General features: G+C 51.2%; 1 protein-coding gene across 26 annotated transcripts in view; it reads left to right on the top strand.

The window, feature by feature from the left end:
• LOC101934605 (ankyrin repeat and fibronectin type-III domain-containing protein 1-like) overlaps nucleotides 1-14,251 on the top strand; it is a 615,848-nt gene extending 601,597 nt beyond the window's left edge. For 24 of the 26 annotated variants that reach the window (XM_065558676.1, XM_065558677.1, XM_005293137.5 and 21 more), the window contains 8 exons: nucleotides 1,389-1,604; nucleotides 2,437-2,603; nucleotides 3,289-3,439; nucleotides 4,394-4,562; nucleotides 6,004-6,170; nucleotides 8,496-8,706; nucleotides 10,098-10,753; nucleotides 13,079-14,251. In XM_065558676.1, the coding sequence (XP_065414748.1) occupies nucleotides 1,389-1,604; nucleotides 2,437-2,603; nucleotides 3,289-3,439; nucleotides 4,394-4,562; nucleotides 6,004-6,170; nucleotides 8,496-8,706; nucleotides 10,098-10,753; nucleotides 13,079-13,366 (2,025 nt within the window). In that variant the 3' untranslated portion in view covers nucleotides 13,367-14,251. The remainder of the gene's footprint in view (nucleotides 1-1,388; nucleotides 1,605-2,436; nucleotides 2,604-3,288; nucleotides 3,440-4,393; nucleotides 4,563-6,003; nucleotides 6,171-8,495; nucleotides 8,707-10,097; nucleotides 10,754-13,078) is intronic. The other 2 variants (XM_065558669.1, XM_065558681.1) reach the window with 1 other exon arrangement.
• Nucleotides 14,252-14,639: the final 388 nt, after the last annotated feature.

Here is a 14,639-nt window from a genome sequence, read left to right as displayed (position 1 = left end):
GAGAGGAGGTGCATGAGAAAGAAGCAGTGGGCCCAACAGCCCCGCTGTGTGGGGCATCTCTTATCGAGACAGACTCGCTGTACCAATCCAGTAATGTCAGCAGGGGGACATTCTGACCTGGGAATCCTACTGCAGTATTACATGGAAGTGATGTCATGAGACACACCCAGTCACTCCCTACCCTACTTAGAGAAACACAAGGACCTAGTGTGTGATAGACTATCTTTTGGGAGATACAAGTTGGACTAGGGCCCTACCAAATTCATGGCCATGCAATCTGGTCTCCGCTGGTGAAATCTAGTCTTTTGTGTGCTTTTACCCTATACTATACAGATTTCACCAGGGAGACCAGCATTTCTCAAATTTCAGAGTAGCAGCCGTGTTAGTCTGTATCCGCAAAAAGTACTCCTGTTCTTCATTTCTCAAATTGGGGGTTCTGACACAAAAGGGAGTTGCAGGGATGTCACAAGGTTCTTTTAGGGGGGTTGTGGTATTGCCATTCTTACTTCTGTGCTGCCTTCAGAGGTGGGCGGCTGGAGAGCGGCTGCAGCCCAGGATCCTAGCTCTGAAGGCAAAACTGCCGCCAGCAGCAATGCAGAAGTAAGGATGGCATGGTATGGTATTGCCACCCTTACTTCTGCACTGCTGCCTTCAGAGCTGGGCGGCCGGACAGTGGCAGCGGCTGACTGAGGGTCCAGCTCTGCAGGCAGCAGAACAGAAGTAAGTGTGGCAATACAATACCCTGCCATCCTTGCTTCCGCACTGCTGCTGGTGGCGGCTCTGTATTCAGAGCTGGACTCCTAGACTGCAGCCGCTGCTCTCCAGCTGCCCAGCTCTGAAGGCAGTGCCGCCGCCAGCAGCAGTGCAGAAGTAAGGGGTAGCAGTACTGCAACCCACTCTACAATAACCTTGTGGCCCCCACCCTCCCAAAACTCCTTTTTAGGTCAGAACCTCTAAAATTACAACACCGTGAAATTTCAGATTTAAATAGCTGAAATCATGAAATTTATTATTTTTAAAAGCCTACGACCATGAAATTGACCAAAATAGACCATGAATTTGGTAGGGCCCTAATGATAACCCCGGGTTTTAGACCACCACTCTTACCAGCACCCTTGACCACTATCACTTTCTTTATCCTCTCGGAGTCTGCCAGGCGAAATGCTGCAGCTGAGGGGTGTAGGGTGGTATATGAAGAGGTCCTCCGTGCATGCCCCTGGCCAAGACTGGATAGACAAAGGATGCCCTTCATAACCCACCACTCCAGCCCCCTCCCCAGACACAGAAACAGCCTCCTCTCAGGATATGGCGTGGCTAGCTTCCTGCAGAGCCAGGTCAGTCAGTGTTGCCCCATAACGAGTCTCCTATCTATGTCTCTGTCTATGAAGGGACTGCTAGGAATCCAGGACTTGGGACAGGTCTTCTTTGAGCCAATCAAAGACAAGCAGGGCAACATCTTGATAGTGACACTGAAGGAGGTGAAAACCAACCAGACTTTTGAGAGCGTCCGCTGGGTCCCCCTTTCCAAGCTGCAGACAAGCCGCAAGTCCGTCTCCTCTCCAGAAGAGCCCACCTCTCTGGATATGCTGCTGATGACAATGCAGGTGGCCATTCTCATGCCAAAGGAGGGCTTGGAGGGGGGAGAGGGATCATGGGAAGTTTTAAGAGAATAAGGCTCAGGAGCCGATCTGGGCTCTGTCTCTCCTGAGCAGTCTGTGGCGAGTCCCCTCAATGTAGTATTTAGTTCTCCGTATTCTTGTTTACCGTTTTTTATCCCAGTTGCTCCTTTTGCTTCCCTGGGCTGTTTCTTTCCCCAGCCCCTTAGCAAACCTCTGCAAAGAATTTCCCCTTCCCTGATGGCCTGGCCTTACCTTTGTCTTTGCACCCTCTGATTCTTGTACTGCAGCCTCTCTCCTTTCTCGTTCCTTCAGACATGTGTCTGTCTCAACAAGATCCCCTCAAGCACCTGTACAAGGAGCTCTTGAGGCTGCTGACACAAAGCCATTGTCAATGCCAGCTAGGATTAGCAGCTGGCAAACCTCAAAAAGTTCGGTTGCGAGGCTCTCGAATCTCAGGAGATTGCAACATGGGGCTGGCAATCTGACAACAGGCTCTTTTGTGTGGTTGCCAGTCCTTCCAGCTGTTGGGGTGCTGGTCCTGGCTGGAGACTGGAAGTGCAGATGAAATGACTGAACAGAACTCATTCAAACTGCACACGTGGTTCAGGCTGAGGCTGAGGCCTGGTTTGGTTCTTATTTTATCCAGGTCTATTCACCCCTCTCTGCCTAGGACTCCAAAAGGGCAAGTTTCTCAGAGCCATCCCTGACAGCCCCAGTCCTGCCATTGTCCGTCTGCCGCTTCTGTATAGAGGTAGAGAGGATGAGGGAGAGTCCTGCCATGTGGAATGCTTTATGTTGACCTCTTCTTTCTCCTCAGGACAAGCTGGCTTATCACCAGAGAAGCAGCCAAGCCCTCGCCCCAGGCCTCTACCTGGCCTATCTGAAGCTCTGCAGTGCAGTAGACCAAATCCGAGTGCTGGTGCCTGAACAGTTACCCAATATCCTTTGCCATGTGAAAATACGGACCAATCCCAACATCTCCAGGTGAGCATGCAGAGCAGCTGAAGTCCTGAGTTGCTTAGCTTGGCCAACCAAGATCATTTCTGAAATCCAGACCCCCAAATCCCACCTTTACTACCTGCCTGTCCCACACTATCATCCCTGCCGTTAGCTTTACATTCTGCTCCAAACCCAGTCCATTGCTGCCTGGGACATGCAAGGTTTCAGAGTAGCAGCCGTGTTAGTCTGTATCCGCAAAAAGAAGAACAGGAGGACTTGTGGCACCTTAGAGACTAACAAATTTATTAGAGCATAAGCTTTCGTGGACTATAGCCCACTAATACACTAATAAATTATGCTCTAATAAATTTGTTAGTCTCTAAGGTGCCACAAGTCCTCCTGTTCTTCTTTTTTTGGGACATGCAAGGCACCAGCTGCTCTGTGAGCTATAATTGAACCATGACCTAGTGCTATCCCCTGTAGCAGAGATTTAAACCAGGGCCCTGTGCTCTTCCCTCTTGCTCTTTCACCAGTCCTGACTGTTATGAGGAGCTGCTGGCTACTGTTCAGATGCCTCCCCAAAGGAAGGTGAAGCTCAGGCTGCATTTCAGGGATGAATGCCATGGCTCACAGTACATACTTGCTAATGCATGCTCACTGACATGTGGCTGTGGACAGTCCTGAATGATGAGTCTCTGGTTTCTCTCTGTGATTGTCTCTCCTTCTCCAGGGAGGAGTGGGAGTGGCTACAGAACCTGGCCAATTTGGAGGAACCAAGTCCCACTGAGCCAGAGTCTGAGACTTCCCAGAACCCCTGGTATCAGGAGCTTCAAGGGGCCATTAAGGAGCTGGTGAACCTGGTCAACATCCCCCTGCGAGAGGTACTGGTAGAAATGGGAGCTGAGGGGTGTGGGCGGAATGGCTGGAGCTGTGGTCCGCACAGCCGGCTGGCTTGTGCCGTGGCAAACCAGCCACCTCAGCCTCTGGAGGCGGGATTGGCCTCTTTGTGGTTAAAGTGTTCATTGTATTTCCTCGCCCCACAAACTGAATTGAGTTTGTGGGGCTCCCTGGCTACAAGCATGTCTCTGTCCCTGCCCCAGAGACAGAGCTGGGAGCCACTCTCCGAGTTCGGTACCTCCTAAGTAACAGCCCTTGGACCTAAAACAAAACAGTTGTGTTTTGATTGGCAGTAGCACCTGGCTCTGCCTGAGATGACTTGTTTCATCTCACTGCAGTGACGGGACACCTCTTCCAGCTAACCTCTGGTGGGAGCTGGACTCACTGGGGCACAATGAGAATTGATCCCTTTCCCTCCAATGTCCAACCCAGGGTCCTGATACAGCAAGGTCCATAGGCAGGTGAGCATTCCTAATGCTTAACATTAGGTATGTGCATAAATACATTGCTGGATTGGGGCTGAGGTCACTGCAGGGATGGGTGGAGGGTCTCTCTCTCTCTCTTGGATTTTGCTTTAAGGAAGTCGACTTGTATCAGAAGCATAGAGGCTATCAGAGGAGGTGAGGTGTCCAAGCTATCCCAGAACAAAGAGGATTTGGGATGGTAATACAGCATAACAAAGCAATGGAGCCTGGCACCTGGGGAGTAAATGATGGATGCTAATTATCTCCCCATCAGTGGGGGACTCCAATGGGAGCCTTTGACATATGGGAAGTGGTGATGCTTAAAGCATGCTCAGTGTGCAAGGGAGCGCTCTGCCATCAGCCACGCTTTGAGACATTCCTGCCTAAAATCAAGAGGGGCGATGACTTTGTGCTGCTCTGGTTACACTGGCGGAAATAACGCATTGTTCCTGCTTTTCTCTTTGAATGCTGCAGGCTAAAGATTTCCGTCTGTACAGTCAGGAGGTGCTAGACTTCGGGGGACACGTCTCCTTTCTCCTGCTGCTTCCTCCATCTGATGACGTCTGCACTGCCCCAGGCCAGAATAGCCCCTACACCCCTCGCTCTGGCTTTCTCACACTGCCTCTCCAGATCTTTGAGCTAGGTGAGAACATCAGCAGAGTCAGCCCAACCATCCCTGCCTCCTGTGTCCTCTAATCTTGGATCTGACTGTGACCTGCACGGTACTGCTCCAGAACACCTCCCTCTTGCCCTTCTCCTGCCTTCCTTCCCCACGAGACCCTTCACAACCCTTTGGGCCCTGCAGTGATAGGCAGTACCTTCCCCCTGGTTAGGGGCACATTCCCCTGCCCTAACAAAGCCAGCGGGGAGGAGTTAGTCTTCCAGTGGTTTAGAGAGTCACCTCAGTGCTGAGCACCACCACAGTCAGTGCAGGAGCAATCCCACCTTAGGGAAGGCTTTTGGAGTTCCTGGAAGAGGAGCTTTTAGAGTCTGATGGGATGCAGGTCCCCCAGGGAAGGAGGATGTGCAGGAGGGGTCCTCAAAGCTTCTCAGGTGCCAGGGAGTGGGTGGGAACTCACATTGTTGTGGGTTTTGTGGTTGTCTTGCCTGTCCCTGATAACAGGAGTGCTGACCCGGTCCCCGTGGAGAGGTGGGTATCTTCTTCCATGTCGCGGTGATCCACCTTGTCCTCTCCTGTGTGGTGGAAGGGGAAAGTCTCCTGCTGTCCTTGTTAAGTGGGATTGTCCTGTAGTGTCTGCAGGAGCCAGGGGCTCCAGGGGAGAAAGCAGGACTGTGGCTCCAGAGAAGCAAGGCGCTGGGGTAGCTGCTGTAGGTACAAAGCCTGCTTTTGCCACACAGCTTGCTGATGAGGGCAGACTGAAATGGCTCAGTCTGCTGGGTCCACTCAAAGCTTACAAGAACGAGCCTTTTGCTTTTGTATGTGATGCTGCTGACTGAGGTCTTTCCAGCTGCCTGGATTGTTGACCACACTAGCTTGTTCACCCCCCAGCTCTTCAGAGAGCAGCATGATAGATGCTAGCAGAACAGTGACCGCGGCTGCTACACCCTGCCATTCATTGCATCTCTCTGGTATCCCAGCTCAGCCCCCATCATGCACTCTCTGCATTCTTCTGGGCAGCCACCAGGGGGAGAGAACAATGGCTGCCCCTCGTTACAGCTCAGATACACCTGTGAGGAGGGCCACTCCCTCCATCCCATTCCAGCCATCTCCATAGAGGATGTCACTTCCCTGAGATAATGCTAAATTCAGTACTGGGACCTGGGCTAGCACTGCACCATGGGAGCTGTTGCCGAGTTAGTGGTGGTAACAAAAGATGGGCCTTTGTCCATACTCATTCAATCCTGCTTTCCCCAACTGTGGGTTTCACCCTCAGTAATGGAGAACACTCTCCCCTCATGTAATTTTGGGCAGAATTCAGCCTTCCCATGTGTACAGTCCTGTCCTCAGAGTTCTTGATGCATCTCGCCGGGTTCAGTCTGTTCACACAGCATCAGCCATTCCCACCTCGCAGTGTCCCTCCCGCCATCACCTGACCTTCCCCTCTCACCTTTTGCTTTTCCAGTTCACTTCTTCACGTATGACCGAGAGTTCATCAGCCAGTATTGCCAGGTGTCTGCGCTCCTGGAGCTGGAGTCTCTCCTTTCCCAGCAGAGCCTCAGGGAAGCCTTCTCAGATGCTGAGCTCTCCACAGCTAAGCAGAGGCACCAGCAGGTTCAGGACTACATACAGGTATGTGACAGCAGAGGGATGTAGTGAGTGGGGCCTGCTCAGGGCTGGGCTGCCATGCCAGCATTCTGTGCACCTTGTATGGGTTGTCCAGAGGCTCCCATGTCCATCATCAGATTACCCACTTTAGGTTGGTATAGAATCATAGAATATCAGGGTTGGAAGGGACCTCAAGAGGTCATCTAGTCCAACCCCCTGCTCAAAGCAGGACCAATTCCCAACTAAATCATCCCAGCCAGGGCTTTGTCAAGCCGGGCCTTAAAAACCTCCAAGGAAGGAGACTCCACCACCTCCCTAGGTAACGCATTCCAGTGTTTCACCACCCTCCTAGTGAAATAGTTGTTCCTAATATCCAACCTGGACCTCCCCCACTGCAACTTGAGACCATTGCTCCTTGTTCTGTCATCTGCCACCACTGAGAACAGCCGAGCTCCATCCTCTTTGGAACCCCCCTTCAGGTAGTTGAAGGCTGCTATCAAATCCCCCCTCATTCTTCTCTTCTGGAGACTAAACAATCCCAGTTCCCTCAGCCTCTCCTCATAAGTCATGTGCTCCAGACCCCTAATCATTTTTGTTGCCCTCCATTGGACTCTTTCCAATTTTTTCACATCCTTCTTGTAGTGTGGGGCCCAAAACTGGACACAGTATTCCAGATGAGGCCTCACCAATGTCGAATAAAGGGGAACGATCACGTCCCTCGATCTGCTGGCAATGCCCCTACTTATACAGCCCAAAATGCCATTAGCCTTCTTGGCAACAAGAGCACACTGTTGACTCATATCCAGCTTCTCGTCCACTGTGACCCCTAGGTCCTTTTCAGCAGAACTGCTACCTAGCCATTCGGTCCCTAGTCTGTAGCAGTGCATGGGATTCTTCCGTCCTAAGTGCAGGACTCTGCACTTGTCCTTGTTGAACCTCATCAGGTTTTTTTTGGCCCAATCCTCTAATTTGTCTAGGTCCCTCTGTGTCTGATCCCTACCCTCTAGTGTATCTACCACGCCTCCTAGCTTAGTGTCATCTGCAAACTTGCTGAGAGTGCAGTCCACACCATCCTCCAGATCATTAATAAAGATATTAAACAAAACCGGCCCCAGGACCGACCCTTGGGCACTCCTCTTGAAACCGGCTGCCAACTAGACATGGAGCCATTGATCACTACCCGTTGAGCCCGACGATCTAGCCAGCTTTCTATCCACCTTACAGTATGATCTGGCATGGATCTCCCTCTGCCAGGTGTGCATCATCTACAGCTCACAGACCTAGAACCTCAAAGGTATTTAGGCTCCTAACTCCCATTGGAATCAATGGGCATTAGGAGTCTGAAACCTTTGAGGCTCTGGGCTGTTTCCATTGTAGTTATCAGCTCTGCTGTCCTGCATTGAAGTACCTTTACAGTGCTTCGCTGACCTAGCAGTGATGGTCTGCAGGGGAAGTGGCAGCAGCAGGCGCTCTGTCAAGCCACCCCGCTCTGATGCAATGCTCCCATGAACAATGCTAATGGCAAGCCTGAAACCTGCCCTGATAGGACTGGCTTTGGAAGTGCATGCTGGGTATGAAAATGCAAAGAGCACGCCATACCTTTGCTTCCAGCATTTCCATGCCCACAGCAAGGAGCTCTTGCAAATGGGACAGGCTTTGCAGAGGCTACTAGATGAGCGTGGTAGCATGTTCCGGTGCTTAGGGCACCATGCTGGGAGCTAAGAGAGATGAGTTCTGTTACTGGCTCTGTTGCTGACCTGGTTCCCAAGCACCATCACCGCTCTGTGCTGCAGTTTCCTCTTTCAACAGGGGAGAGGAAGGATAGTCCAGTGGTTAGGGTACTGACATGGAAGATCTGGGTTCAATTCCCTGGTCTGCCACAGATGTCCTGTGTGATCACAGCCTGGTCATTTAGCTGCTCTGTGCCTCGGTTCCCCTCTATACAACCAGGATAACAGCCCTTCCCTACCCCTGGGGCGTTGTGAGGGTAAATACACTAAAGATTGTGAGGCGCTCAGATGCCTGGGATGGGGGCCAGCTCGGTACCTGAGATGCATAGATAGATAGATAGATAGATTCTCACCCAACCTTTACAAAGTGCTTTCAGATCAGCAGATAAAACACCTTACAGAATTGCTACATGCTGTTATATCCAAGGGATTCTGGGGCTCATGAGACAGCAGTGCCATCCTCTGGGAAAAGACTCCCCTCGGGGATGTTCCTGGCACCGTTATCCCAGTACCAGGCCCCTGTGCACTCAGGGACGTGTGACCTTGCCTGTGGTTGTTTGAGGCCAGGGAGAGACCTGTTATTTTTTTTAAATGGGTTCTTTATCTTTTGCCCTGGCAGCAAATGGAGGAGATCTGGCGTGAGATGCGCTGGATGATGGATGCCTTGCAGCATGCCCGGTACAAGCAGCCGTCTTGTGGTGTACCTCTCACCTGGTTCCTCAATGAATCCAGCGGTGCAATGAAAGAGAAAACACAGTCCACGTCATCGCATCTGGACTACCTCCCCTCACCCACCCCATCTCCAGAAACAAGCCGCAAGCTCAACTCTGGTAAGGGATCCTAGCATGTTATGTGGTGCCTAGTTAGTTCATGTGTATCATACAACTGGGAATGTTGCAGCTGCTTGTAAATATTCTGTGAATGGAATCTGACTGGTGAGCTTTCAAAGTCCAATGGGTCTGGCATTCTCAGATCCTTCATGGAAACCTGTCGGTTAGAGTGGAAGGTTTTGCTACCCAGATCCCATCTGATGCTTGCATTAAGGCTATGAATAGAAAATGACTCTGTAATGATGGTATCTAATTATTCCACATATGCTCAATATGCTTTATTATCCTTTATTATTATTATTATGGTTCCTAGACGGCTCATTTATGGATCTGGGCTCCATTGTGCTAGGCACACACACAAAAAAGACAGGCTTTGCCCCAAGCAGCTGATCATCTAAGTACAATTTCAATAGCTTTCATACTCAGTTGGCTCAGCTCACAAGTCATAACAGGTGCCTCTAAGTAACAGCACTGCAGATTCCACCTGGGATCTGGAAAATAAATCTAGGTGCATCCTGTCTCTAGTACCATCACCAGTGATAAAGGTTCAAGGAGCTGTGCTGGGGACCCACATAGCAATTGGCTGCCTGGAATCAGAACGTAGCCAACAGCTGAGTTAATGAATCAGGGGCAGGCTAGAATCCAGATCACTCTGCTGGCTTGGCATATTTCTCTGACTCCGTGCATAGGGCTCTGAAAAGCAAGAGGCAGAAGACAGCTGCAAAGCCAGGGTGGCATTTACATAGCTGAATGAGTACCATGAGCCCCATGTTAAGTAGGCACTGCCCCAGTGAATGAACGAGCAGCACTGGGAAGGAGGAGTCAAAGATGGGCCTTGAGAACTCAGACACGGTGGTTTCGTGGTCTAAGGGTCATTTGCTAGAAGTCAAGGAGGAGGGTGGAATGTTCACTCAGGAAGCATCATTTTTCTGCAGCTCTCATGCTGAGTGAACAGATCCATCTCCAGCTGTGCAGTGTAGGGGAAATGGACCAGGAGCTGGAACAATGCTAACAGTGGGGAGCGTGGAGGACTGAAGCCACCTGGTAAATGTCACATTCTGGTTTTTCAAACTGATATTTAGTGGCTTAGATTTTAATTTTGGACACGGGCTTTCACCAGTAAATGTCAATAAAAGCTGGAAATCAGAAGCCCAGAGGATAAAGCTATTTCTTGCCTTCAGATTCATAGATTTGCTCACTTTTGACCCTTGCAGACAGACGTTGACTAAATCAACTTACCCAGGTAGAGGCACAAATATCTCAGCCCGCAGTAGGGGGGTGATGCCTTCTGGCTTTTGCTGCCTGGACTTCAAATCATGCTCAGACAGCTTCACTATCCTTTTGCATTGACTCAGAGAAATGGTGACCCTCCTCTTCCTTTTCACTCCCAGCAGATTCCCACGGGATCTCGGATGAGGAGGGCTCGTCGGAGGTGTTCCTGGCTACAGACAGCGACTATGATTCCAGCAGGGCCCAAAGCCCCAAGGAGCTGGACCTGGTTTACTCCTTGGGGCCTGAGTGCTGTGGCAGAAAAATTGCCCGAACCTTGAGGGACAGTGCCCCTGATGTCCTGCAGAGCCATGAACTCAAAGCCCCACCGCTGCTCCCAGAGGAACCCCGGCCACCCCCAGAGCTGTATGACAGTGACTTTGTCCTCCCCAGCCGGCAGATTGAGCTCCTCCGCATCACAGAGAAGCGTCAGGCCTACTGCGTCCGCACAAGCAGCTTGGATTTCCCCAAGCCCCTCTTCCAGGTGGCCAGGAAGTCCTGTCCTGGCTCCGTCGATAGCTCCCCGACAGAAACCAGGACGACGGGCCAGTGCAGCTTGCTCAGGCTGGACACTGGCTCAGCTTTCAGCCCCGAGCACAGCCAGGCTGTTGAAAGCTCTGAGCCTGTCTTCCGGACACGCTCAGTGGAATGGACTCGCACCTTCCAGGAGCCACCGGAGCTGGGATACATAGCGAACCGAGGGAAGAAGCCAGGCTCAGCCACCTTACGGGTCTGTCCTCAGTATGAAACCGGACTGTCCAACGAGACCAGCGTTAAGGTATCACCGTGCCCCCAGGGCAGCTGGAAAGTCTGCTCCAAACAGCAACAATAAACCCCAGCTTTGATGATGTAAATAGGGCTTGGGGGAACACTCGGTGAGGGGGCTCTTTGCCCCTAGGCCTGAGAATACTGCCTCTGTCCAACCTTCCCACTGAGGCTTTTCTCCTTAATATTTTCTGCTATTGCCACTGCCATCAGCGCTGCTCCACAGTGCAGCATGGCCACCGACGTCCCAGCAGGCCAAGATGACAGGAGCTGGTACCCACTGTGTCGGCAGCAGTACCCCACCTTCACTGCGCCAGTACGGCTGATTTGGTGCTAGAGATGGCAGGAGAGTTAAGGAGCAAAGGCCAGGTAGACAGGCCTGTGCCGTTCCCAATGTGTGTGGCCTTGCCAGAAGCTGGGGTTGATGGAGATGCTGGCCGGTGCAGAAACCCTGTGTCCAGGGAGCTCATTTTGATAGGGGCATGCGTCTTCCCTCCCTCTCTCCCCTCCTCTAATGCTTCACCACTCCATAGTCCACACCCTCCTTTCTGGGCTGCTAGAGAGTTGTTTCATTCGACAGTTAGATGCAATGCAACATGTTCTCTTGGGTCACCATTCCCACAGTGTATCCTGGGTCAACATCCCTTGCAGTGATCCCATGGCTTATCCTGGGTCACCGTCCCCTTCCCCAGCATTCCCGCTCTTTATCCTGGATCACCGTCCCCTCACCCAGCCTTCCTGCTCTTTATCCTGGGTCACCTCCCCTCACCCAGTTGATCCTGTGTAGCTAGCCCCTCCCTTCCCTCAGCCCCCAGGGCCGAGTAGTTGTGCTATCAGCAGGGGGCCCCTGTGTGGGGAGACGGAAGAAGGGTCTTCTCCTCTCTTGCTTTGAAGAAGTTGGCAACTAGTCTGCTCTTGCTCACGGAAGTGGGACCACTCTCCCTTCACTGTAAGGACAGTTTCCTCCCCATCTTTGAATCCCGCTCCAAATAACCCTTTCTGGCTTTCTCCATCAACTGACTTCAGCCTGCCGTATCCCTCTGCCCTCCCATGCACAGGCTTACTCCACTTCTCCAGCCTCAGTCTCTCCCAAGTCTGAGCGGGGAAGGGCTGTGTTCTGTCCCTTGCTCTGGCCCTTCTCTGGCACGGGCTTCCTTCCTCCCTTCAAGACATGGAGCCTCTTTCCCTGTGAAAGCATCTCTTTCACTCTTCTGGGAAAGCGAGGGGTCTGACAGAGCAGCCTCTGTCGCTCCTGCCCTTGTAACTGCAGAGAAGGACAGCACTGACGTCTGCAGGTTTTTCTGGCCCTCGAGCGAGGGCAGATAACGAGTGCTCTCTATTTATCTAGCAGGGACTTTACAAGCAGAGGATAATGTGACTCTTCGAGTTTATTTTTCATTTTAAAAGTTACCATCACTTTCTGTGCAAACTGAGCCTGCCCCTGGGGGTCTGCCCAGTTGCCTGGTATGGCTTTTGGTGGTGCAAACGCAGGACGTGCCTGCTTTAAAGCATTTTCTGCTGTCCCCAAGGATGCCAGGCTAAAAACACAGGGCTGGGTGCTCAGCTGCACAAGGTAGCTTAGCCCCACTGGCTGGCTGAGGAGCTGCACCGCACCACACTGCGGGATGTTGCACATAGCTCTCATGAGTGTGCCAAAGGAAATGGGAGCTTGGCCCCCCGTGGTGATGGGAATAGCTGCCTGCTTCAAACCTTCAGGACTGGCCCGTGCCTCTGACAGGGTAGGTCTGCACTTGGAGCTGGAGAGGTCATGTCCAGCATGAGGTGACGTACTCATGCTATCTCTGATCCAGCTGGCGTGCACTAACACTACAGGGTCACCCCCAAAGTGGCTGCCCCATGTCCATCACCATCCAAGACAGTAAGCACATACTGGAGGTGGCTAGCCCCTCCCACTGCTCTCGCCACCATGGCTACCCTCAGTGCTTAGCGCACTAGCTGGATCAGACCTAGCATGGGCATGTCTCCTCGAGCTGGCCATGACACCGCCAACTCGCAGTGTAGACATACCCACAGTAGTTGACAGCCCCAAGCTGAGAGGAGGTTAGCTGCTTGTCAGTGATTTAAAATTCAGAGGGCAGTCCCCATCAGACTGTCATAAGGACAAGGAAGGACAGAATTAGCCCCCAGCTAGGGCCCTGATCCTGCACATGCTTCACATTGTGTCCAAGCGTTTGCAGGATTGGGGCTAGGTCCCTAAGTCCTTTCATTTGCAAGGGATCTGCCCAAGATGCACTGGTTCATGCCTGCGGGCTTGTGACACCTCCCGGTTCTCTTATTCCCCGCTGACCATCTGTCTCTCTGCCCCCTCTTTCCACAGCTGCACGTCACCACCAAGATGTCAGCAGAAGAGGTGGTGAAGCTGGTGGTGCTGGAGATGAATGAGGTCTCCCGGAATGTGCTGGGCAACGTGGATGCCTTCTGCTACAGCGAGGATCAGCTGGATCACTTTGGACTAGTGTTCGTGTCAGACGACACCGAGCAGTGGCTGCCCGACGACTTCTTACCCCTCTCTCTCCACAACGCCTGGCCTGAGGGGCGGTTCTATGTCCGAATCAAAGAGACATCCCCTCTTTTGTTCCAGTATGGGCCAGCAACCACAGTATGAAAGGAGGGGAGTGGACAGGGTAAACTAGAGGAACCTCAACTTCCACTGAGCAAACAGCTCGTCTCCAATGCTTCCTTCCTACTCAGACACCCTCTCATCAGACATCCCCAGGGTGGAATAGGATCACACTAGGCTGTGTATTACTTGTTTGTGTTTTTTTTTTTAACCAAAGACACATCAAGACTTGGTTTTTATGACTGCAAGAGATGAGGTGGAGCACAGAAGACTTCACAGCCTTGGGGGGAGCAGTAGCTGGAATAGGATTTTTGAAAGTCAATATTTTGTGAGGAGGGAGGAAGAGTGAGTAGAAAAAAATCACAAAGAAGCAGCAGCAACAATACATAATTCTCCCCCTCCCTCGTACAATCTAAATTTGGGATTTACTGAAGGATAAGCCAGAGATTTCCAGGCGGCGTGGGGAGTGTGGATGGGAGAAGGAGGCAACTTGAAAAGATGTTGCAGAGAAGATTGTTTTGTTAACTGTCCTTGTTTCTATACCAGGAGAAACACTTTATTGCACACAGTTCTTGGAACAAAATTATTTTTTCTCCTTTAAAAAAAAAGTGCAAGAAACACTGGAGCTGTGTGAAAGCCGGACATCCTTTGTACTTCTTTTAAAGGCAAAAGGAAACCGCACACATGCGTGCACACATACTGACACTCACTGATGTTGCCAATATAGGTTTGCTACAGAGCATTTCCCACAATGCATTTAGCACTTCTGTTAAGTTTTGTTTCTTTTGGTTACCGTTTTATTCTGGTGATTGTGATTGGCCTCTCTTATATGTCCAATAGCATGATGTTTTGTTAGCGACTAGGTCTCTTGTTAACTAAGGTTGTTTTTTGAACTCCTGTGGTCCATAGTAAAGATGGCTGTGTTGCTGAGAATGTATCACATTTTTCCTTCTTGTGGCCTGATGCATAGTGCACATTTTCATAGCCTATGTTACTAGAATGAGGTTCTGAATTTAAACTCTGGACTTCCCACAGCCTGCAGACTGTTTAAAAGGACACTGTCAACTTAGGTAAGGCCTACATTATGTGCGTGTGTGTCTGTAGGAACAAAATATGAATAGAAATGTTTGGGTTTTTGTTGTTCTGTAATTCAATGGAAGGAGGTTTGGCATGGGAATTAAACCATTGTCTGAACCATTGGAAACCCACAAACAAGAGCATTGTGGTAGGGCTGGAGGATCAGAGAAGGAAAACAACTGTAAACTTACAGTGAAACTGATTCATCTAGTTTCAAGGCCCAAGCTGAGTGACAGCAACA

This window comes from Chrysemys picta, chromosome 10 (assembly GCF_011386835.1).
Source record: "Chrysemys picta bellii isolate R12L10 chromosome 10, ASM1138683v2, whole genome shotgun sequence".
Lineage (NCBI taxonomy): Eukaryota > Metazoa > Chordata > Testudines > Emydidae > Chrysemys > Chrysemys picta.
This window is presented reverse-complemented; position numbering and strand designations above follow the sequence as displayed.